The sequence below is a fragment of the Carettochelys insculpta genome, chromosome 1 (genome assembly GCF_033958435.1).
Source record: "Carettochelys insculpta isolate YL-2023 chromosome 1, ASM3395843v1, whole genome shotgun sequence".
Taxonomy (NCBI): Eukaryota; Metazoa; Chordata; order Testudines; family Carettochelyidae; genus Carettochelys; species Carettochelys insculpta.
The window spans coordinates 20343155-20367616 of NC_134137.1; the positions used below are offsets into that span (position 1 = coordinate 20343155).

The 24462-nt window shown below is 43.7% G+C and overlaps 1 protein-coding gene across 4 annotated transcripts in view; it reads right to left on the bottom strand.

Annotated features, from left to right (window-relative positions):
• Positions 1-24185, bottom strand: part of NARS2 (asparaginyl-tRNA synthetase 2, mitochondrial) — a 78572-nt gene extending 54387 nt beyond the window's left edge. The window contains exons 1-6 of one of the 4 annotated variants that reach the window (XM_074983342.1): positions 23819-24185; positions 22166-22275; positions 21230-21350; positions 20401-20541; positions 16842-16922; positions 4112-4212 (exon numbers count right to left, since the gene is read on the bottom strand). In XM_074983342.1, coding sequence (XP_074839443.1) covers positions 4112-4212; positions 16842-16922; positions 20401-20541; positions 21230-21350; positions 22166-22275; positions 23819-23956 — 692 coding nt within the window. In that variant the 5' untranslated portion in view covers positions 23957-24185. Of the gene's footprint in view, positions 1-4111; positions 4213-16841; positions 16923-20400; positions 20542-21229; positions 21351-22165; positions 22276-23818 lie in introns of those variants that run through there. The other 3 variants (XM_074983319.1, XM_074983327.1, XM_074983333.1) reach the window with 3 other exon arrangements.
• Between the last annotated feature and the right edge of the window lie 277 nt (positions 24186-24462).

The following is a 24462-nucleotide window of genomic DNA, read 5'->3' on the forward strand; positions in this document are numbered from 1 at the left end:
GTAACCCATTTTTTCTTCTCCCTCCCCCCATAGAGAAGTGTTTATTTACACACAATAGAAAAAACACTGGTCATCTAATGAAAGAGACAGATGTCATGCAAACAAAGGTAAGTACTTTTTCCACACTATACAAAATTAATCTGTGGAACTCACTGCCATGGGGTGTTGTGAAGGTCAATTGCATAAATGAGTTCAAAAAAGAACTAGATAAGCTCGTGGAAGATAGACCTATCAATGGTATTAGTCAAAGTGGTCATGGATAAAAGCCCATGAAAAGGGCAACTCTAAATCTCTGACTCACAGAAGCCAGAAGCAGAAGATGGGTGGATCACTCCCGAACTACGCTGTTCTGTACACTCCCCTGAAGCTCTTGTATCGGCCACCACTGGCAATTGGATAGTGGGGATGGACCATGGTCTGACCCAGCATGACAGCTCTTATATTACAGTTATATTTTTGATCCCACAGGGTCTTCTCAGTTGGTCTGTTTTTGAAGATTTCGTTAGAAACATCAGAAATATTTTGTGCAGAATGAACGAAGAGGAGCAAGGTCACAGAACAGCTATAGATCAAGATCATCAAGGATAAATACAGAACATCTACATTTAGTTGGTTTTGGTCTATTTAAAGGAGCTGCAAAAATGACATTATGCAGAACAAAACATGAAGCTACAATACACTGGACTGTCTGCTGACAAGGCCCCACTTTTTCTTTTTTCCTTTTAGATGAGGAACATCTAAATGATGCCACTGGAGTAATAGTTCAGAAGAAAGGACTCAGTATTTCTTCAATTAGTTTTCAGTCCAGTCCCAGAATAAACTGTGTGCTCTTCTGAGAAGAGAGACTAATTTAATGGAGATGTTAAGTTAAAATACCGTTTCATAGTTATTTGATTTATAGGACTACATCTTCCAACACAGGTCAGCGGGCACAGATGTAATTTGATCACACGCAAATATAATCCCATTTTCTTTCAGAGGTGCCTAAAAATACCTCCCCCCCCCCCGAAACTTCTCTCAACCCTTTCATCAGCTCCCCAAAGTGACATAACCGCTATAGAGGACAAAATAGACTTAGGTTGTCAGTAAGTTCCACTTCTGTCAGAACAGCAGGGGCAACAAGTTAGAGAGCGTGTTAAGGATATCCTGCCATGTATACCCACTGTCACGAAAACTTAGCTTGAGCATCAAAGCTGACTGTATCTGCTGTGGTGATCTGTGCAGAGAGAGGACATCTGTCTTTTAGAGCCCAAGGCACAGAGACAGAACCCTGCAAATTTGAAGTTATCTGCTTTATATCAACGGGTATCTGCATATGTAGATGTGGATGTAGATATCTGCAGATAATCTGTCTCCACATCTGCAAAAATTATGTATTTGTGCAGAACTTTGCAGAGAAAAGTAAAATTTCCGTAGTATCTTATAGCCTCAATTTCCAGGAATGAAATCTTGGCTCTACTGTAGCAAGCGGGGATTCTGAAACTGTTGTCAGCAAGACCGGGATTTCATCTTTAGGCCTGGTCTACATGTTGCTTCACTGATACAGATAACATAACTGAACTTGACATAGTAGATATCCACTTACTACACTGGTGTTGACAAGAGATGTTCTCCCTGCAACTTACCTGATGCTTTCCGGGGCAATGGAGTAAAGAAGTTAACCAGAGAGTGCTCTCCCACTGATATAGCATGTCTTCACCAGACTCACTAAATTGATGCCACTGCATCAATTGCAGGAGGACAGATTTAGGATATAGTTCCACAGTGAAGATGAGTTCAACAGAAATGCAGGGCTAAACAAGTTTTACATCTCTCTGGCCTGGGCTCTATCTAGTGACAGTCAATTAGCTTTGTTACAGTAGCATGATGCAAGTTATTACACTCAGTTCTCCAATGGGCAAACAGCAACACAAACTGCCTCCTCCCCATGACCCTGAAGCAAATGTGCATTAGGGACTACTCCAGAATGTCTCCCAACATACACCTGGCTTGTGAGCTTGCTCTAGCCTGTGTGATGTATTTGTGAGACCACCATGAAACATTTTTCAGAGAGGTAGCAGTGTTAGTCTGTAGCTTCGAGAACAACAAGAAGTCTTGTGGCACCTTATAGACTAACAGATATTTTGGAGCATAAGCTTTCGTGGGCAAAGACCCGCTTCATGAAATGCATGAGTGGGGGCGGGGTTTCAGAGGGGTATTTAAGGAGTCAGATCAGAAATGAAATCCTGAAACAAAAAAATTTCAAAAATCAAATGGAGAGAGAAATCTCTGAGCTGCAATTTATTACAATTTTTTGTTTCAGGATTTCATTTCTCATTTGACTCTTTAAATACCCCTCTGAAACCACCCCCCCGCCACTCATGCATCTGATCAAGTGGGTCTTTGCCCACGAAAGCCTAGGCTCCAAAATATCTGTTAGTCTATAAGGTGCCACAAGACTTCTTGTTGTTCTCATTAAACATTCAGTATTGCAGAACTAAAGCTTTTGCTGGAAATAAAGGCTTCTCTCCCCCAATGGTTGTGATGATAACCTTCCCAGAGTGTGCGCTGAGTGGTAAGCAGACACACTGCTGTCTTTCCGAGGACTGATGTATATCCAGTTTTTATACTGATTTCACTCAATCAGTAGAAATAGACTTAAATCAGAGCAACCCACCTATAATGAGGGAAACAGCTTTGTATCAACAGATGGACACCAAAACATGAGTGGCCTCACCCACCAAGTCCTCTGTAGATGCTTAGTCACACATTTATCTATTTAGCCCTGCGCAGGGCAAGAATCTGTGGCAGCTGGGGGAGAGATGACTCACCCCCAGTGGCTCTCCAACTTGCCACAGCAGGGGCCATCTAGCCTCAGTCAGGACTTTACCATGGGTGAAGTGCAGCAGCCCTGCATGGGCCCAACTCTGCTGTGGCATGGGCAGCCCAGCCTTGCCTTTGCCATGGCCTAGGTATCATGGGTAGCCCCTCTCTGGCCCTGCCCCTGTGACAGTCCAGCCCCAAACACCCACCCACTCCACACAACAACATGGCCCCAGATGTTCCCTGCAGTGACTTTGGTGGCCCTGGACTCCCCCACCTGACACAGCTGAGACAACTGGGACTCCTCCTGCCACAGCCCAGGCAACCTGTCTCCCCACACACACTTTCCACAGCTGGAATGGCCAGGCCACAGAACTCCCCAGTCCCAACTCACACTCTTACCCCCGCAACCCTCCCTCTGCCCCAGCCCCACTCTGAAGTTCACATCACCAACCGGAGCCCTTGCACCCCATCCCTCTGTCCCAGACAGGGTTGCCAACTCTCCCAGACTAGACACCACTGGTGGCAATGTCATCCAGTCCAACGGAGTTGGCAGCCCTTGTCCCAGCCCTGAGCCCCTAGACCTCACACTCCCACACCACAATCCTCTGCCCTTTAGTCTCACCCCAACTCCCTGAATTTTGTTACGTGCACTAATATGAAGGTGATGTGTCTCACAACACCTCCCTATGAGTGTATATCAAATTCACTCTGCTCAGGGTTTGGAAAAATCAGGAAACCCTCCCCCCCACGGGTTTAATCTAGCAATTAAATTAATCACTGTGAAAACTCAGTGTAGACCAGGCTCAAGTCTGCAGACAGACTGACAAAGCGGCTTTTATGAGATGTGAGAGTTCACACCTCTCAGTCTCGGGGTGCTGACACTGAGGTGGAATGACAACACTATGCAATATCATTGATTATTCAATTGTTGATTACTTTCACAGCCCTAAAGAGGGGATGGGGTGTTGGGAGTGAAAGCATGGTTAAGTATGGCGCGTTGTTGCAGGGAAGGAGATGCAGAGGGAAGAAGAGAGAAGTCACACAACCAAAGGGAAAAGAGACAGAAACAGAGACAGGATAAGGTAAAGAGAAACTAAGGGCAGAAAACTTACACCCTGACCCATTCTCCAGCATTCAAATGGAATCCAGCTTTCTCCAAACAGTAAAGTGGACTCTGCAGCTCTGACCTTAATATACAGCCCAACTGGGCGTTTGACAAGCACATGGAAGGTGGAACAAAGCCTACTGGACAGAAACTCCAACCAAATTTTATGAGGTGCCTTTAGGTCAAGAAAAATTTCCATACCCAGCCATCACTTCCAGATGGAGCTGTCCCGAGACTGTCAGGAACGCAGGAACATTGAAGAAAAGGGAGTTTTCCCTAGGCTGCTGTGCTTTATTCAATGTCTGTAAGGCAAGAATGCACGATATGCCAGAGTATTAATCCTTAGTTAAGGAACACAGCTTCTGATTTCTCATTCATCCCCCATCCTCTGAAAATTACAGCTGCTTCAATCCAAATAAAACTAAACAACAGGACAAGTCCCAGGTTTCCAGGAGCACAGTGATACAGTGGGGACTTGTTCATACAAGGAGCATCGTCTAACTGGTTTTAAAAATAATTCAAACAAAGTTCATTTCAAAACCAGTTTGGGACCATTTCTCAACTTTGCAATTACCTATGTTAGCATGGGAAAAGCCAACGGCCAACCAGTGCTGCAGCATCTTAAAGAACAACAAATTTATTCATTAGGTAACGAGCTTTAGTGGGTAAGACCTACTTCATCAAATTCTCAGCATAGCTACACCATGCAAACTCCTAATGTAGATGGGAAAGCCAGGATTTGTACAATAACCTGGAACTAATCTCCAGTCCAGACAGGTCCTTGGGGTGACAGAATGGTATCATGTCACTGAAGCAGCCTAAAGGAAATCTTGAGGGCAAAGGGAGAGAAATCAACTCCAAAGTTGGAAATATGCCAGAAACAAATTCTTAACCCTAGACACTTCTGACATGTAAATATATGTAAGTCAGTAACAACTTATTACAAATTGCATCTATGGGAGAGCAGAGAGGGACAGACAGTTTATGGGTACCTGGTTAAACCAGCCATGAAACATGGTGTATAACAAATTCACATACCCATCCTACCCTCCCCCACCAGCCCAACAACAAAAGAAACTGCATGATAAGCATTATTTGAAGCCACCAATGTATTCTGCTTTAGAATAGTTAGTAGCATCCTTCAGTCTACACAGACTATGGAACGTGCTCTTTGTAGTTCCATTTGGCATCCTCATTTGCAGCGTCAGCTGTGACTGTGAAGACCCACAAGAGAGTGACAGTCCTTGCTGCATCTGTTGCATACATAATGGATGTCTGGCAGGTCCTTGCTGTGCTTTCTGCAGGCTCGCTTCTCCTTTACTAGCTGTCTAATCCTCAACTCACCCTTCTGAAGGCCCTTGTATAGTTCCTGCCTCCATCTGCTGTGATCGTCTGCCAGCTCCTCCCAGCTGTCTGGCTTGATGTCTACTTCCCTGAGGTCTCTCTTGCAAACATCTTTGTAGCGCAGCTGGGGGCGTCCGTGAGGTCTTTTGCCAGAGGCTATCTCGCCATACAGGATGTCTTTCGGGATCCTTCCATCCTTCCTCCTGTGGACGTGGCCAAGCCAGCGGAGCCGACGCTGCCTGAGGAGGGTGTGCATGGTTGGGATTCCAGCTTGCTCGAGGACGGTAGTGTTGGACACTCTGTCCTTCCACAATATTCCAAGGATGCGCCTGAGGCAGCGCAAGTGGAAGACGTTCAGCCTCTTTCCCCGGCGGGCATACAGGGTCCAAGTCTCGCTGCCGTAAAGGAGGGTGCTGAGGATGCAGGCTCTGTAGACTTGCATTTTGGTGTGAGTGTACAGCTTGTTGTTGCTGAGTCTGGACAGAGTTGTGGCTGCTCTACCGATCCTCCTATTTAGCTCAGTCTCCAAGGACAGGGTGTCAGTGATGGTGGACCCGAGCTAAACAAACTCGTGGACGACCTCTAACGTATAGTTGTCAGTGCTGATTGACGGAGAAACAGCAATGTCCTGAGCAAGCACATTTGTCTTCTTTAGGCTGATGGAGAGCCCGAAGTCCTTGCACGCTTTGGAGAACCGATCCAGCAGTTTTTGAAGCTGGTCTTGTGTGTGTGACACAACAGCAGCGTCATCTGCAAACAGCATGTCTCTGATGAGGACTTCCCGCACCTTAGATTTAGCTTTCAGCCTTAGAAGATTAAACAGTTAGAATAGTACACAGAAAATTATGCCCCTGCTGATCCTGCATGTCTGTCTACTCACGTGACCTGTCTCATCAAAGTCAATGAAACTAGTCAGATGAGTCAATTTATCCGTGAGCTTAAGTGTTTACATTAGAAGCACATGACTAGACTAAATTTTGTCAGACGGCTGGTTCCCCCTGACTTCCGTGCTAGGAAGCACGCCAGGTACATGATATGGCCCTTAATGCTTTGCTGCATACCCAAGGTTATTCAATGGCACTGAAATAATTTACTGAGGTGGTAGCAGAAACTAAAAAGACAGACACCAAGTTATAAAGCTACTGAATGTAGCAGAAAGGAGCGAGGAAGGTCTTGTGGATAAGGCACTGCACAGAGACTCAAGAGAACTGGGTCCAGCTCCTTGGCTCTGCCAAAGATGCCCAGCAAGAGCCTCAGTTGCTCTGTGCCTCAGTCCCTTGACTGTTGTTGGTGCTTTCAAGCATTAGTGGAATGCAAAGTGCAATGATAAAGCTATGTAGGTTGTAACAGAGGCATGGGTGCACATTCATATGCCACCATGGGGTTCGGACTCCTTGGGGAAAGCTAAAAATATGCAGCTCCTCTTACTTCAGTTATACAGGCCTGTAGGACTAAAAGCAGGTCAACAATTCTGAATTTTGCTTGAAGTCTACAGAAATAGTTGTGCAATTTAAGTGCAAGAGAGCATCGTTTGCATTGCGAGATGATCAAAAGGCAGGGTTGTAGTAGGAAGAGTCACAGAGGAAGTGTCATTGTGCAGCAATGTATGTATGGTGTCTCATTTTTGGGATCAACATAACAATTATGACACCCAATACGACAAAGATGGGGTGGAAAGCTATATTTAGGACTGCAGACCAAGTTGGTGACCATCTTTTAAACATTTTCCAGGGAGTAGCTTTATCTGATATTTTGAAGATGTAACGCTGTTGATGTAAAATTGCCAAATTGTGTTTAAATTTGAACACACAAGTTATAAACCACAATTAATGACATCATAAGGTGCAACACAGAGCACATGGAGGGACTGCCTCCACTCATCCCATTTTACAGATGGAGAAACCAAGACACAAAGAGGTAAAAGCTTGAATTTTCAACAGTAACCTGAGCTCAGACTGGGATACTTGGGACTTAAATTTCAAAGGAGCTGAACATGCACAGATAATTGGAGCTGTAAATGTTCAGAACCTTGGAGGGTGGTTGGGAAGTAATCAGGCCCTAAACTTTTAAGAGAACAAGACACCCAAAATCAAAGGCTCTGAACGACATGGAAAGCTGCACAGGAGAACAAACCCAGATTGCTCAATCAAGCTCTGAATCTTACAGGCTCGTTCATTCTACCTCACAAAGATCATGAAAAATAAAATCTTTAGGAACGTCTACCATTAGAATATTTTGGTTTTTATACATCATTACCAGAAAGGCTCAATGGTAAGTCTGATAAAAAACAGGGAGGTTGTTTTTCATCTATGGAAGGTGCCTCCAATTTATTAAGGTTTTTTTTAATCAACGCTATTTTCCTTTCACAGGGAAATTAATTTGATTCCATTAGAAAAAAGTGCTATGCTAATGAGAAAAAAAGGAAATGAAATAGTCTACTGAGTCTTCATTGTTATTCTATTATTTTAACAAAGGCTCCAGTGATATGGAGATGATATAGGCACAGAAACACAAATGACCTTTCCTTCAGGCTCTTGCAGATCTTTTCAGGTCATTGAATAATTTGCACACAAAGAAACACCCTGGAACATCTAGCTGGTTTAGTGCTAAAGCAACATAAAAAGCCTCTTCAGGCAGAGGCAGAGACCACATTTTTATTAGGGGAAAGGCCTAGATTTAAAAATAAAAGAGAAGGGGGTTGAATATTGCTCCATTACCAGTTTTGTGTAAAAAAATGCCAGGGTGTGTGTTTTCTTTCTTTTTTTTTTTTTTTAAAACACACACACACTCACAATTAAGATCTTCTTCCTCTATCCCATTCCTCAAGATTACTCACTAGATTTCTTCACCAGCCAGAGCAGTCCCATCCATAGCAGGGGGACCAGCTCCAGCCAAGTCAGGTTGGAGCAGCCTCCCTGGCTATCACCCTTCCTCCCCTCTATTTAATCTGTTAACTCGTTATCAATTTTTATAATGGAACAAAAACTTCAGTTCAGCTATGTCCCTCGCTCTTCTACAATGCCTAAGAATAAGCAAAGAGAAAGGCTGATATAACTATGGGTCGACTTTACTTGGGCTACTGCAGAAATCGGGGATTTGCAATATTAGGGTTCTACCACATTTCTGATAGTGGGATACCTGCTGTTTGTGGGGCAGATAGCAGGACCAGGCACCCCACAGCAAAATCTTCCCCTCCATATCCTATGCTCAAAGCCCTGTGCAGCAAAAAAGTATCAATGGACTTTCTTACCTCAGCAAGAAGGAATTTTAGGATTATAATTAATAGACCTTAGCCCTTCATCACGCCAAAGCTTTGCAAACATTCACTGACCTTCTAACACTTCACAGAAGCTGGGTGTCCTTCATTTTAGGGCTTGTCTACACTACAGAAACCCTGTAGCTGGCAGAAGCTATGCCAGCAAAGCCGCCTACCGGAGAGATAGCTTATCCAGACAGAGCTCTGGCTGCAAACCTGTATCTCCTGAAGGAGATTAGATATACCAGCAGTAGCACTCTAGCAGGGTGAACTGATTTAACTATTAATTTTAACCTTGGCATAAATCAACTAACAAGCAGCATTAATTCAAATCAATTTTATTTTGTTTTGAATTATTTTGTAGCTCTTTTTCAAAGAAAGGCTCAGTCTCATTTTTTGGTAACCATTACAACCGCAGTGTCCAATACATTCACTACTTACCACATGCAGTGAACAGGGCACTGTGGTGTGGCAATTCCGGGCTCTGGAGCCACATGTGGCTCTTGGAGCCTTCAGATGCAGCTCCGCAGAGCTGTACACATGGGTTGCCCTCTGCTTGCTCCACACGTGCCCCCCACCACTTGGTGGGACAAGCGCATGGCAGCAGCAACCCCTGTGGCTCTGACACCTGCGCAGCTCCTCCAGGGTGCCTGGCTCTAGGGAAGACACGTGTGACGAATATGGAAGGACCACAACCACAAGTGTGGCGATCCTTGAATTACTATCGGACACTACTGCATTAGGACATGTTGACTTGCTACTAAATAAATATATATTTCATATTAAATTGATACCTTTTTTTTGGCTAACCATAAGGATACACTATATTTACTCATATTCACTTGAGCAAATATAACTTACCTTACATTTACTGTGTTAAAAGTCCTGAGTAATACATTTCTTATTTACCAAAATATTAATTTTTTACTCGTGATTTTGGTCAGGTACTATATGGACAGAAACTCAATTCAAAGTGGAAAACAGCATCTCTTTTTCTAGTTACATAAAAGTATCATATGTGGAACCATAAGAAAATGTTTATCATGGTTTTTAAACAGAACATGTTTTGCTTTTCAGACTAAATGATTTATTAAACAAAGGAAGTACTGTCAATTAACAAACTGAACTGATTGCTTCAGTTTTCAGACCTGCTAGATCTCATCATCTCACCAATTTTTATTCATAAATTTGGAAAAGGAAAAATAAACTTCTGCTTTTCCATCTCCAAATCGATTTCTTAATTTTGAATGAACTGATCATTGAACAAAAAGTCAGCTGAATAAACTGAACTGAAGACAACATTCCCTTTACACCCACAGACAAGGCTAACGCTGTCAAAAGCTACTGTAACACTTCAACAGACTCTGACTCCTGGTCCTTTGTCAGTGCCTTCCAACAGTTCAGTAGGCTGATTTGCATTAACATCTGGTAGTACTACTTAATATCTTTGTATTTTAATTTAAATATCTTTAACAGATTATAAGTACTTTAGGCTAACATATGTGATCAATTTCAAATTTAAAAAAACCTTGTATTTAATTCAAATAAAAAACTGAATTAAAAATTAAAAGAAAATCAAATTTTATTTATCTTGATACCAATGGACATATTACTTTGGCTCAAAGCTATTTACAAAACTATTTATACTAGGAACACCACAAGACTTGCTTCTGAAATGCACGCCTTACAATTCTAACAGCAGAAGGGACAAAGGGGGAAAAAACCCTGCAAGGACCACAGGAGTCATTGCTCTGGTCCAGTGTGGAAATATCAAGCTTTAATAGCATCTCAAGAGGCAGAATTTTAATCCCCATCCAAATTGCTCATCTCCCATGCTTATAGGACATTGGACAACTAAGCACAGCTCTAACTCAAATTCCACTGCTACCCACACAGAGTAAACCCTCTCACCTGGCTTTGGAAGTGCTTTAAGTCTGGGCTCATTTACCCCACTGTATTTGTGGGCCATCATCCCAAATCCACTTAAATTACAGCAGAAGCTGGCCACTTTGTAGGGGAGCTGCAGTCCAGATCACTGGAGTGAGAAGTCCTCTCATACCATCCCACAATTCCTCACTGACAGACAAATTCCACAGAAATTGCCTGGAAAAGAACCACAGGTTTCTGCAACACAAATATGCCACTAGGCACATGAGTGAGTGCAGAAATAGTGCAGGTAGGGCTTTGTCGTGAGAATGCTCAGACCTGGGTGAGGCTTACCAGAAGTTCAGACCCAGGTGCCAGTTACCCAAGTGAACTCTGCAGTGAAAACTATTTAAAACACAGAGCCTGTGAGGCAAGGCCTACATCTAAATGAGAAGAGTTATACCCTATTGCAGAACAGTATCCCATTTGCTCACCGGCTTAGTTGAAAGATTCTCCTTAACATATTGATTAGGTGTAGGTCAGTGGTGGGCATGCGTTGGCCCACAAGACATTCTGTTTACAGTTGCCTACGTACACAGTTGCCAGATTTCACTGGTTTCTCTCTGCACAGTTTTCTCCCCTACTGGCACCACTAAAGTGACACACACTCCTAAAGCCAAGGCACGCGAAGTGAGGTGCATGTTCACGACACTAACAATGACTGTGAGAGCTGTGCACTCCCTCTGCACCCAATAAAAGGGCCGCTACAGTTCAAGTGGGACACCCCATGAATTCCAGGTATGCAAGTGCAGATAGCAAAACTACCCTATCCTAGGAAGCCATCTTGGTTACGACAATCTTGTGGCTCACTGAGATAAAGAAGGGCCACTCATGTGATCCACTCATTAGCTTAGGTTGTCCATCACTGGGTTAGGTAGACCCCACCAGTTTATGGAACAAGCAAAAATTTTATTCATCAAAAATAGAACAGACCAGCATTACCTTTTCATAATCACCAACTCACTTCAACACTTGCTGAAAACCCTCTGAACTTGCAGCATGTGCCAAACTGCTACAAGGAGGAGGAAGAAAAATTGCTCTCTCGCTGAGGACAGAACAAGTAACAATGGGCTTAAATTGCAACAAAGGAGGTTTAGAATGGACATTACGAAAAACTTCTCAGGGTGGTTACAATGTAGAATAAATTGTCTATGTACGCTGTGGAATCTGTGTTATTGATGATTTTTCAGAGCAGAGGAGATAAACACCTGCTAGGACTGGTCTAGATGAGGGCTGCCAAATTTACTGACCTTCTGAGACACATATGATAACCTTCAAGAAGTCCAAGAGCCAGGAGTGCCTGTGGGGGCTTGGGGCTTCACCCCTGGGGGGGCACATCTGCTAAGTTTCCAGCTTTACAGTGAGGTAGTGGGGCTAAGGAATTCTACCTTTGGAAGGCGTCTCCCACTGGGCAGATGCTCCCACAACCCTTTCTCCATTGGGCAGAAGCCCCTTACCCACCACAGGGCAGGAAACCTGAGCCCCCTCATCAACAGTCTGGTAGTTGGAGCATGTGAAGAGAGTAGGGGACTCCGCAAGCTGCTCTTTAATTGTGAAAGATCTACATGTAGCTTGCAAGCTGCAATTTGGCCACCCCAGACTATACAATACTTAATCTCCAAGAAGTGCATGGGACAAGGCTAAGACCTCTCAAGGTCCCTTCCAGTCCTACAGTTCTATGATAATCAAAAAGCCTCACCCCTGGAGTCAGCTCCCAACCAAACTACCCATGTTACAGATCTGCTACCGACTGGAAGGGAAACATTAGTACAGACATTCACTGCATCTACACTAAGCTCCTACTTAGGTTAGTAACCATTTTCCCCAATAGGTTGTTTTCCTGTACTGTCAATAGTTTGTGTTGTGTATGTACTGAAACAATGGTAAGGAGCTAATGTCTAGCTCTAGAATTAGAGAACAGAGTTTCATCTCATCCTATGTAAGCAAGAGCAGCTCAAACTTCTAGACGAATAGGGAAGAGGTTATTTGGTGGATACTTCCTGACAGAACAATACACACAGAGAGCATGTAATCCCTGACCAAGTTCTTGAGATAAACCATCCAAGTACTGGTTATGAGGTTCATAATTAGCTAAGGCTGACCTGATGTGGATGAGGGAGGAAAGTTTAGCAATATACACTAATTGTGGGTGGAGGCTGCCTGACATAATTCCTCAGAGACTGTTCTACTGTAATTGGTCCCTGTAAATTTCCAAGTTATCCCAATCCTCAATTGCGTGGATGTGAATTATCCCAAACTCACTAATGTTCCATGACCTCATAGTTTTGCTCTTCTGCAATGTCAAAGTAAAAATACACCCCTCTGAGTCATTTGGATAAATGGGCTTGAATGGTAACAGTGCTTAAATAGTGCTCCAGCCAGGAACCAGGCCCCACTGTACTAGACCTGGAATGAACACACAGGGGTTCTCGCCCTGCAGAGGTTACAATCTAAGGTCTTAGAACATGCCAAGTGACTCAAATAGAGGGACTCCAGTGACTGTGTATAGTCACATTAAGATCTATGAGGCTCGGTAGAAGGGCTAGGGTCTGGCTGCCTGGGACAGTTTGCAATGTGGAAATCTGCTCTCATATAACCAAACTGCACCTCCAATATTCTCAGTTTTCCTGGATTTTGCCATGAATGCCTTCAGACTCACCAGTGACCCACCCAACTGCAGCAAACTGCATAGTATCAAAGCTGAGATGGCTTCTTGTAGGTTCATAACAACTGTAGCTTCTCTGTATCCTCTGTGCTTCCCACCTCCTTTCACTTTTGTCTCTGAATTCAATTTTTTAAAAATTCCTTAACTAAAATAATTTGACAAACAAGACAGAGACCGACCCATAGGCTTAGCACCAGGATGGGAACATCCCAACCCAACCCATGCTCAGACTAATATGTGTACACAAAACTAAACAAAGACAATACCAAAGCTGCATGTGTAAACAAATCCAAATCTTATGAGGTTAAAAATGTCTGAAAAACTGAGGCCTACATGCCTTCAAAATCCTCACACTTTCTTTCTAAAGCAGGATTTTATTTTTTCCCATTGCTCTAAAAAAATCATCTCTGATAATGTATCTACTCCCCCTTAGCCTCTCTTCCCACCATCTGGGAGTCATGCGTGACCCTTGTCAGGTACCAGACACCACTAGTTAGAGGATTAACACTCCCAGTTAGAGGATTAACACTCCCAGTTAGAGGAATATAGATATGAAAGATGGTGAACTGAGAGGCAAAGATTCCCTCCAACAGAGTTCAGGGGCTCCAGTGCTTGCAACCTTTTCTAAGAACAGAAGAGCTACAGTTCTATAACTTTTGCCCATTTCAATGTTACCAAATGAATCTGAACAGCTGAAAAACTGAGCATCCTCTTATCTATTTTACTTGCCTACTGCTTGAAGACTATGAGCAGAAGCATATGCAATGGAAGGGTCAAGAAGCAACATGACACTGGTTTATATCCCAGTCATGTGTGGAACATAAATTTCAAAACCAAAGGCTATACATTTTCTTTGAATGCAATTATTGTTATATGCTTGTAGACGGCTTCATTATTGGTCTATGCTTTTATAAGATAGCCCATCATCAGGGGATCTGAGCAGTAACCAAAATTTAGCCTGTCTACTCTAGTAGTTCCATTGGCAAAATTTTTGTTGGTCAGGAGTCTGAAAAAGCCACATACAAACAAACCCCCAATTCACCACTTTTTCACCAACAAAAGCACCAGTGTGGTCAGTGCCATGTGGAAGAGCCACTCCCACCAAGACAGCTACTGATGCTCACTGGGCAGTTTATTTATGCTGACAAGAGAGTCTTCACCCACCAGCACAGAGCAGCTGTATAGGAGACCTTCTAATGACATAGCTGTAGCAGTACAGTGCTGCTGCTGTAAGGGCCTTAATGTAAAATAACCTAAAAATCTTGCTCCCCTCCACAGCAAGAGGCAGCCACATGTTTTGTTTATAAAGTTATTGTTGGACACAGATGAGCAGAAGTGTGCACTGGAGGTGCACTGGAGGGAAACCCTCAGTGAAGAGATGGACACTGCATCTCACTTTAAACATACAGAGTGTAGGCCGGTTTATTTTATCTTGCCAAGAATCTCACAGGTTTCGTCTACTGAATGTTTTATCGCCCATGACTTTCCTCTAACTGGTCAACCATTTTATTGCTCCAAGAGAACAAAGCAGACATGGGAGGTGCTGGCTGGAGATGTGGCACCTTTGGTAGATAGGACTGAGTCCACACAAGTTTTTTTTTTTTTTTTGTGGGGTGGGGGGATAATCAGGACAGAGACCTCAAGCTGGGATCCTGTGTTTCCTCAGGTGCCAGTGCAGAAAGCAAAGAATCAGAGGACCTTGCACCCCATCAGAAGGTTGCTCCAACAGTGAGGAGATTTGGAGCCTGCACCATATGTCCATTTACATTATTTAATAGGGTAATACATGCACAACACCTTTCAAGCACAAATCCCACAGTCCTTTACAGAGGAGACAATCAAGGTACAAACTGAAATGGTCTGCCCAGGGCCTCTGTCAATGAGGACTTGGTTTTCATGAATTCCCCAGACCCCATCTGCTCAATTAGAGCTATCCTTCCACATCCCAATCAGCCTTTATACCAGAGCCTTTGTGACCCTAGCTATTCACACTACTGCACTGCACAATTTAACTCTATACAACTCTGGGGTGGTGCAATAGGATGCATGCCCCTAATAAGCCCTGAGGGGCTAAAATGGGTCAATTATGTTACTTGGGTGCACCTAGAGAGAGCCTGGCTTAACTGATCATGAAGCCCAGGAGTAAGGCTGGCCAGCATAAAGCCCAGTAGCTGCGAGCAAAAGAGGGCTGCCGTGAGGGTCTCTGCTGTCACTGTCTGGGAACCACAAGGCGGTGAGTTGGAAACTCAGGAGGGTACAATAATTCCTGGAATCCTGGCTACTGAGAAAAGGGGTCAACCCAGAGACTTTTGGGGAAGAATGCCATAGAAAGGTGGGGTGGGGAGGCGGTAGAAACAGCAGCAGAACTGTGCAGACTGTGCCTGCTGATTACAGGGTCCCTGGGAGGGCCTGGGTTCTGCTGCCAGCCATCAAGAAAGTAGCACAAGATAGGGATAACTACACAGTGACTTGGCTAAAGGGCTGAGTCATGGAAAGGGAGCACCCCAAGTCCCACAGAGGGGGGACACGAGGCAAGCAACATGGTGAAAACTAATTCCCAGATTCAACCACAAGAAGATGTACCTGTGCTCAGCAGAACCACTGAACAGCTTTGTGCAGAAAACTAAACAAAGATACGCTACAGGACTGAACACTGTAGAATATGCTTATTGTCAAGCGTCATGTGCTTCCACATCTCAATTTGCACGTAACAGCCAGCAGCATACCTGTGGTAGTACTCAGGTATTTCAATTAGCCAGCAGCAGTTTTGCTGGGTAGTCAACTGTACGAGAGTAAGTGGAAAGCTGGGATACACATGATGTGGACTGGTTTGTGAGGGTGTTGTCAGCAGGGCAGGGCAAGTTTTTAAACCCTGAAGAACCTGTACGGGGAGATTTCTGACCAGCAGATTAATGAGGTGCAGGGAGCTGTAGATGTGACACTGCAGCAGGCAACTCTGCTACCTCAACAATTTTTTGCTTTGAGATGATTCACCAGCAATGCTGTAGCCAATGGGAGGGAGGAGATACAATCACTTTGTGGTCAAAGGATATATTTTCTTTTGGGAAAGAGGCTTATGAGAATGCACACAATTTTATGGGTGCCTGGTTACTGCAAATTTGGGGAATACTGAAATTTAGTTATTGCTAGTCTGAAATTCATTCAGGAGTTTTTAATTGAGGATGGGAATAATTTCTACAAGCGCTGAAGTCAACAGAAAGGTAATTTAAAAGCACTGAACTTTATTGCGCAACACAGATGAAGAGAGCCAATAAATAACAGCATAGGCAGCTTTTAGGAAGGGGCAAAAGGGCACGAGATTTGCAGCAAAAATCAGAAGCTGGTGGGGAAAAATAGGGATTCATTTTATGGTTTACAGCACAATCCAATTAACAGGAAATTCTACTTAGTTTCATGGAGTTGAATTGTGCCTGACCCAGAGACTTCCTTCCATTTTTTGCATTTTACAGCCACACTTTCCTGGTTAGTAAGGTATTTGATCCTCACCCTACCCCCACTTTCTCTTTAAAAATTTTCTATATGACTCAAGGCAGAGAAACCTAGCAATATGTAAGGTGCAACTTTTAGTTTGTCATTTAGAATCATCACCTTTGGTATGGCAAGGAACAGTTTGTAGGTTACACAAATAAATCTCAGAAGTATATAAAACACAGGGCATACAAAACTGGCCCTGCCCTTCGACATCCAGTGATTAAAGTTGTTTTACAAATACAACTTACCCTGACATGAAATAGCTCCCCCGCACCTTCGCAGTCATTTGACGTAATTATAGGGGTATGAACGTGCACATAGCCATTATCCTGAAACAGAGAGAAGATTAAAAGTTACTAGTCTAAGGACATTGCGTGTCAGCTCCAAGGAAGATTTCAACATGTGCAAGTTCAGGATTCATCTATGAGCTCAGGACCAGAGGCAACATTTTAGAATAGCTTCCACAGTACGTGAGAGATACCATGGCCTCTGCAAAACACTAGCTGGATTTGTGAAGTGCCCAAATTTAGTGCCAGATTCTTCGTGTGTTCTCTCCATAGAGGAAACCTTGCAAAGGGTCCTATAACCACTGCAATTCTACCATAGGAATAGAGCTTCATTATTTACTAGTCCACAGTGCCAAAATCTCTGTAGGAAATATATATTTATATCAGCAAGCATGAGAAGGAAATAAAGGCCATTCATCCAAATGAGACAATAGAAAGGGCACATTTAGACTGTGTGCAGAAGGGACCAATCTTCCTGTAAAATATCTAGCACAATGGTGGCCCAAGTGCGGTTGGGGGTCTCTTGACACAATAATAATGTCAGCGCCACGTTATTTATCCAAAATCCTATGAGTACCTTGCAAAATATAAACACAAACCCACACAGCTGGTTCCCTGCACATGAAAAATGGCTAAAGGGGAAGTATTTGCTCTAGTTGCAATAAGTCATACACACTGTATCATAACTGCATGCTTAATGGTAATTCTAACAGCAGTTTTCTACTGCTTTTTAAAATCTCTTCGAGGCTAAGAGGTTCTTCAACATGCATCTATCTTATTTGCAGCCATGTGAATTCAAACAATTGAGGGTATTGCCATCTAGTGGACAAACCCCAGTACTGAGTTTTATAGTGAAGTGATGATGTGACATGCTGGCCCCAGGATATGTGAGATAAAGGTAAGTAAGGCAATACTTTATTGGGCCAACTTCTGTTAGCGAAAGAAGAGCTCTGTGTAACTTGAAAGCTTGTACCTTCCATTAACAGAAGCTCATCCAAAGATACAACCTCGCCTATCTGGTCTTTTTTCTTAACTAAGTAGGTTTACTTATAAGTGGCCAATAAAGCTACTGATAATTTCTGTATGGTAACTGGCAAAATATTTCAATCTTAAAGCAAACCTAAAATCCCTATGATATGGCACAGTGTTCTGGAGAAAACTAGGCTTGGCTTAGTCACCTAAGTACTAGGTTTGAAATACCAAGGCTCCCTAGAATAATGATTTTGAATCACAGGAGGACTGACTCAACCTTTTATGACAGAAAACTGAACAATAATTCACAGGTCTAATTTTGGAGCTAGGGTGCTCGGCATGTAGTTTTAATTAGAGTTGTAGAGTTTTGGCCAGAATGGACGGCCATATCAGCTAGTCTGATTTCATGTGTATCACAGGCCACCAGCACCCACATGCTAACCCAACACCTGAAAGGCATCAAAGTACAACAATCCATACCAGAATACCATAACATATCACAGAGAACAGGAGAGATTAAAGTCCACCAATGCCTGAGGCCCCTGGTTTGGCAGGGAAATGACTAAGTGACATGCATCTAGATGTTCTGGCAAGTGACCTGCCCGCATGCCATGCAAAGGAAGGTTAAACATCCCTCCTCTCCTGCGCCAGACCATTGCCAATCTGGGCTGGGCAAAATTCCTTCCTGACACTGCATACGGAGATGACTGAATTGGCTACTTTCAAAATAAAAACACAATTGCAGCAGTGCTTTAACGCTGCAGAGAGCTCTCCCAGCACTTTATACAAACCACATCCACAAGCAGCTAGCAGTGCTGGGAGCCTAGCTCCCACCTTCGTAGCCTGACTTACACTGGCACTTTACAGCACTGTAATTTGCTGCACCTGAGGGTGAGGAGACATGTTTTCACACCTCTGCACCAAGAAGTTGCAGGACAGGAAAGCGCAGTGTACAGACAGCCTTAAACACTAAGCATGTGAGCACGAATAGGTCGGCCAAACACCTGAACCAGAACACTTGGTGCCCTCTCAGAGTAGGTCTACATTTGGGGAAAAAGTCAACCTAAGATACGCAACTCCAGCTGTAAGAATAGTGTCTTTGGAGTCAACATACTTTAGGTAGACTTTCCCCACCATCCCCACAGTGAGAGGTTGATGGGAAAAACTCGGGGGTTGATCCAGATGCCCTGAACATTCCATTTAGCATGGTCCCACTAGACAGGCTAAATCAAAAACCGTGGAAGAGTGACCTCTGGAGCATCCATCTTCCTGTAAGTAGAGACATGCCCAGAGTACTGCACCTCCACATCCAGTGGCCTATTGCCAGCTCTAGCTATTTCTGATGCTTCAGAGGACAAAAATAAAACAAAACAAAACGGAATACATGGGGGTAGGGGACCCCTCTAGTTGGCTCCAAAGCAACAAAGCAGATGAACCCTAGAAGAAGGCTCATTTTAAGACAGAGCTTTAAAGGGAGAGGTAGTGAGAGCTAAGGAGGATTCAAGGGCTCCAGAGGACTCCTCACCATTTTTCCCCACTAAATAAGTAGGAGTTGTGGTCTGAGCAAAGGATGTGAGCCAAAACTGTCAAATTCTAACCTTATCATTGCCACTGTTTATATATGCTAGGTCACTCCCAAAGAAGCAACCATCAAATGTAGGTGCCCCAGTTTCTGGGTGCCCAAGCCAAGACAACAGGGCTTCATTGTCAGAGATGCCGAGGGGCCACAACTACAAACAGAAGTTTGGGTTAGGAAGTGAAGAACAATGTATCCCACTGCAATGGTATTGACATCTAAGGAGGAACAATCCATTACCCCTAAGGGAAAATGTGCTATTAACACTGTGCTTAGAAATCTAACTATTCACTGTTCCACGGTGCGCTTCCAGCTGAAAGGGAACATAGCAAAGGAACACAGGAGTGCTGTACAAGGAAGCAATATCCCAGAGACTGAAACAGCTGCTCTTTTTTCTATGTGAGCTGTCCTTCCAGGGATCTAGTGATTTATTTAAAGAATCTTATTTAAGTATTCTACAGCCAGGATAAATGTAAATACAAAAGTTCCTACATGTAATCCAAGGCAATAACAACTGGAAGCCACTGGTATTTGTTAGGTGTTAGTTTATAAATGGCTTGAGTTGTCCTGCATGACAACTTTTTAAGTGTCCTGATACAGTTATTGGAAGACATAACAAATATGATGCATTCACCACTTCAGGAGAGTGAATTTTTTTGGCCCAAACACTTGGCATCCCTGCATCTAGGAGATGTGATGACCAGCACAGGGATTAGGTGGGTGTAGCAAAATCTGGCAGGGGAAAGCATTTTTCAGACTGCTAAAGAGATGCGGCTATGCTAATATAAGTTCCCAGTGCAGGCTGATCATATGCCAGTGCCAGAAATAAGAATAGAACCTCAGAGACTGGATTCCTCATTTTCCACTGTCACCCACTGCATAACCACAATGGGAAGGAAGGGGTGTTACGTGGTACCATCATTTGTATATGTGAAAACCCTGTAACTAAAATCAAAGGAAAGAGCAGAGCACCTTGAAAAATGAATGGATCGCCGCAGTAGCTTCACTGCGTACCCTCAGGAGGGAGCTCAGCATGTTGGTCCTGCATCGTAAGTGAGGGAACTGCCGGCTGTATTCCAGAGGGTACCTCTCTCGTGGTTTAAAAGGGTACATCTATGATAGAAAGGACAAGGGAAAAAACAAACCATGAGAACCTGCAGTTAGTATAATTTTACTAATGTCCCTGGAATATCACCACTGCTTACTAAAGGTCAATAAGCAACACAAGTCAGAGGGGAAAATAATCCTTCTTGTTATTTTTTCCAGTTTACTTTGCGGATTTTACAAAGAGAGCCAGGAAGAGAATGGACCACAAGGGAAAAGCTGTTGATCACATTTGCAAAGTTCACAGATACTATGGTGAGGGGGTCCATATGAGCACCTACATAGAATGAGAATTTCAACAGGGTCAGAGCCATCGCAAGCAGCCAGATTTTCAAAAGAGCCAAGCACAGCAGGTGAGTATCACTTTCAAACACCTTGACGTAAGCTTCATGGTGGCAGCACACAGAGCAGTTTTGGAGATCTGGATCCAGTTGCAGATGCTGACCCTCAATTCTTTAACAAATCCAGACCCTAGTTAGTTTCACGGTTTCCTTCCTAGGCCCATTGTTTCATCCTTAATGAAAAGGCTCTGGTCCACATCAAGTGAGACCACAAAACATGGTAAAAACATTAAATACAGAGATTACTTTAAAAATGGTATAGATTGATATGTGCTCTGTCAGAAACTGGAGTATTTTGAAATGAACCATTTTCCAAAAGGAATCCTGTTTGTTGACTGCCAAGTGCAATAACATACCAAAGTATCACAGGGGCCCACCACACGAATGTTTTCAGCTTTCAATTCCACATTTTGCATCCTGTGAGGACTTTTTACCAGTTTCCCTTGTACTTCTACTGCACTTCCAAAAGTCAGATCTCTGCAAAAACAACATCAACAATATGTCACTATGGGCCTGACAAAAAGTCCATTAAATTTGAGAGATTCACACTGACTTATCTGGGTAAATTTAGATCAAGCCCAATGCTTATAGTAGCTACTATCACAAATAAGCAGCTTGCTACAATTTGCCACATTTTCTTCAACTGGCATTCAATAAAGAATGTAAAGAAGCTGAACTCTGTGTTTATTTGAACCCATAATCCAAGAGTCTGGATATTTCACACTATTCAATGTATAAACACCAAGTCGTCCATCTCACAACTGCACAGGACCTTATATAGCTGAAAGCCCCAATGTTTATTTTTATCAGATGAAGGCTCTCCATTACTGATCCACCACTAGCTGGAGAGAAGTAAAGTTTTCACTGCAGCTCCAAGATTAGACACAAATTCTCTTCTCTTTCACTTCACACATCTGATGAAATTACCTGTAACTCATGAGAGCTTATGCCACTATATAATTGTCAGTGTTTAAAGTGCCACCGGACTCCTCCTCTGTTTTCTCTCATTTAAAAATGCCCCCTACTTCCAACTGGCTTCAGAACCAATTAACTCAGTGCCTTAACTGACAGCTATTGAATTGAGTGCAACACCCTTGGCCACAGCTGATTGCGCTGTCCCTAAGCATTCACATCCCTGCTTCAGCAGGAGGCAAGATGCCAGGCCTGGGAATCAATGCCCTTGGTCTCAGATAGGGTGGAGCCGAGTCATACAGCTACATCACCTACTAGTTCCTCCCGCTTAAACAATAATCTGTGTAGAAATGTCTTTAAATGAATAAAAATCTGCAAACCTATTTTCCAAGGATGGGTCAGCTACAACCTGGAGGCTTTCCAAAGAACTGCCATCATTTATATGCAGGAACAAAATCTCTTTCTGGGATCGGACAGAATGTACCCAGCCCTGGAGAAGGAAGAAAAAATGGAGTGGTGGTCTGGTTTCAACTAAACACAGGAACCTACGTGCAACAATGAGGCAATCAGAATTCAATTCCTGCAAAGGCACAGTCATGGTAATTGTCAAGGGTAGTTATTCTTCACTGCTAGGTACAATCATTACTGGGAAGCTTGAAACTGAAATCTGTTTCCTAACTGTCTTGTTGCCCATGCCTACTGTACACTGGTACTTCTTTAATAAAGAGAACAATGTCAAGGAGATTAGGTTCTGAATGTAGGCTTTATTTACAGAATAAATGAAATCCAATTAATATTACTATAATTATTTGTATTGTCATAGCACCCAATCTTAAACCAGGACTGCATTGTGCAAGGCACTGTACAAACACAAAATTAACAGAAGTATTTCACTGTTTTGGCTGGTCTACAAATTCATACAAAATTTTCTGGCTGACTTTAAATTTAAAAAATTGTCAAAACCTGTTATTAACACAAAGCTAAAGATTTCCCAGAGACAGTGTGCCCTTCCAGAACGTCCAGTTCAACAAAATTCGTACTTGTGAAAATGAGGAAATACAGGTAAAGTAAACAGCCATGAAACCTTGATTCTGTCTCTCTGGCCAATAGCCACCATGAACTATCTTCATGTACTCCAGGTGCATTCATTTTGTGAAGTGTAAGGCTTTGTCTACACTTGAAACTTGAAAGCACTCTCCCATCATTCTAGGTAAACCACCTCCATGAGGGGAGTAGCTTAGCATGCCGGGAGCATGGCTCCCAGAGTTGTAGCTAGGTTTATGTTGAGACTTTACAGGGTTGTAATTTACTGCGGGAAGGGATATGTTTTCTCACACCCCTGAGCCAAGAAGTTGCAGCAGTGTAGACTCAGCCTTACTCTATTGAGTGATGAAGGAATAAGATGGAACAGCTTTGAAAGAGCTGTAGTTATACCAGGTGATCTGTGAGGCTATGGCCCAGGGGAGGGATGAGCATCTCTTCCTGATGCCTCTTCATGAGATCAAAGGGAAAAAAAATGCACATAATCGTTGATCTCATAGACCTCATTTCATTGCTGTACCCAATAAGCTGTGTCATTAGTAGAGCACAGGGATGATCAGCCCTGCAGTGACAAAAGCATATGGCATAGATGTTTAATGGAGGGAAAGTAAAAATAAGAGTGTTTGATATTTTCCATCTAGGGTTCAAGGTCTTGTGATGTTTAGTACATGTTGTGTCCAATTTGTTGAGCAAGCCAAGTATAGGACACTCCTGCTCCATAGAGGCAATGGCAAAATGAATCTGTGTTACCGGTTATTTGGGTGTTGTTCAAGCACCTCCTGCTACTGTTTCTAGTACACTATCATAAACAGAACTAGCATAGGTAGGTCTCTTCCAGTTGGGCTTATACCTTCACCTCAAAGAGCAGAAGTACAGCCCACACCACTACTCTGCAGAAGCCTCTACAAGAGGCTCTTCAGAAAGTGTTGAGCTAGAGGATTAAGAACAACAGAAATGACTAAGTAAAGTGACAACATAAAACCTCCACCCACCTGCACTTTAATATCACCAGACACCTCCTGGGCCTCTAGCGCCTCACGCACCCTCAGCCTTGCAGCCTGTGGATGTTTAAGACAAAGAGCAGAGGAACAACGGCGAAGAGCCAGGAGTAGACACCGGGCCCCAAGCATTGCTGAAGAACTTCCGCACCTGCCCTCCTGCTAACATTCAGACTCCACTCAGAGACCACTACCTTGTCCTCATAGGGTACATCTCTCCTTGACTCCAAATACCACTACCGTCTTTATATGCACCCTACCGTGCGCACACTCAATCTGCCCGTCCTGCTAATGCAAAAAGACCCCACTCAGCCTCTGCTGCTTTCTTCACAGAGCCCCCTCCAGCCCCAGCTGCCCCTGCCCTGCCCAGCTCCCCGCTGTCCCAGAACCAGACCCCAAGGCGCAGCTCCCCACCTACACACTGCTTCCCCCAGCCACCTCCCAAGCCCCGCTAAGGTCAGCTTCCGCCTCCCCGCCCCGGCTTTACACCCTCTCCAGCCAATGGCCCCCACCCAACCCCCCAGCAACTCCGTCCGCTGAAGGCCCCAGCTAAAGCGTAGCGACCAAGCCGATCTATCCACGTGAGCTCAGTCCAAGCGAGCAGAGGCAGCGAGAACGCCCACAACCCGATTCCCGTC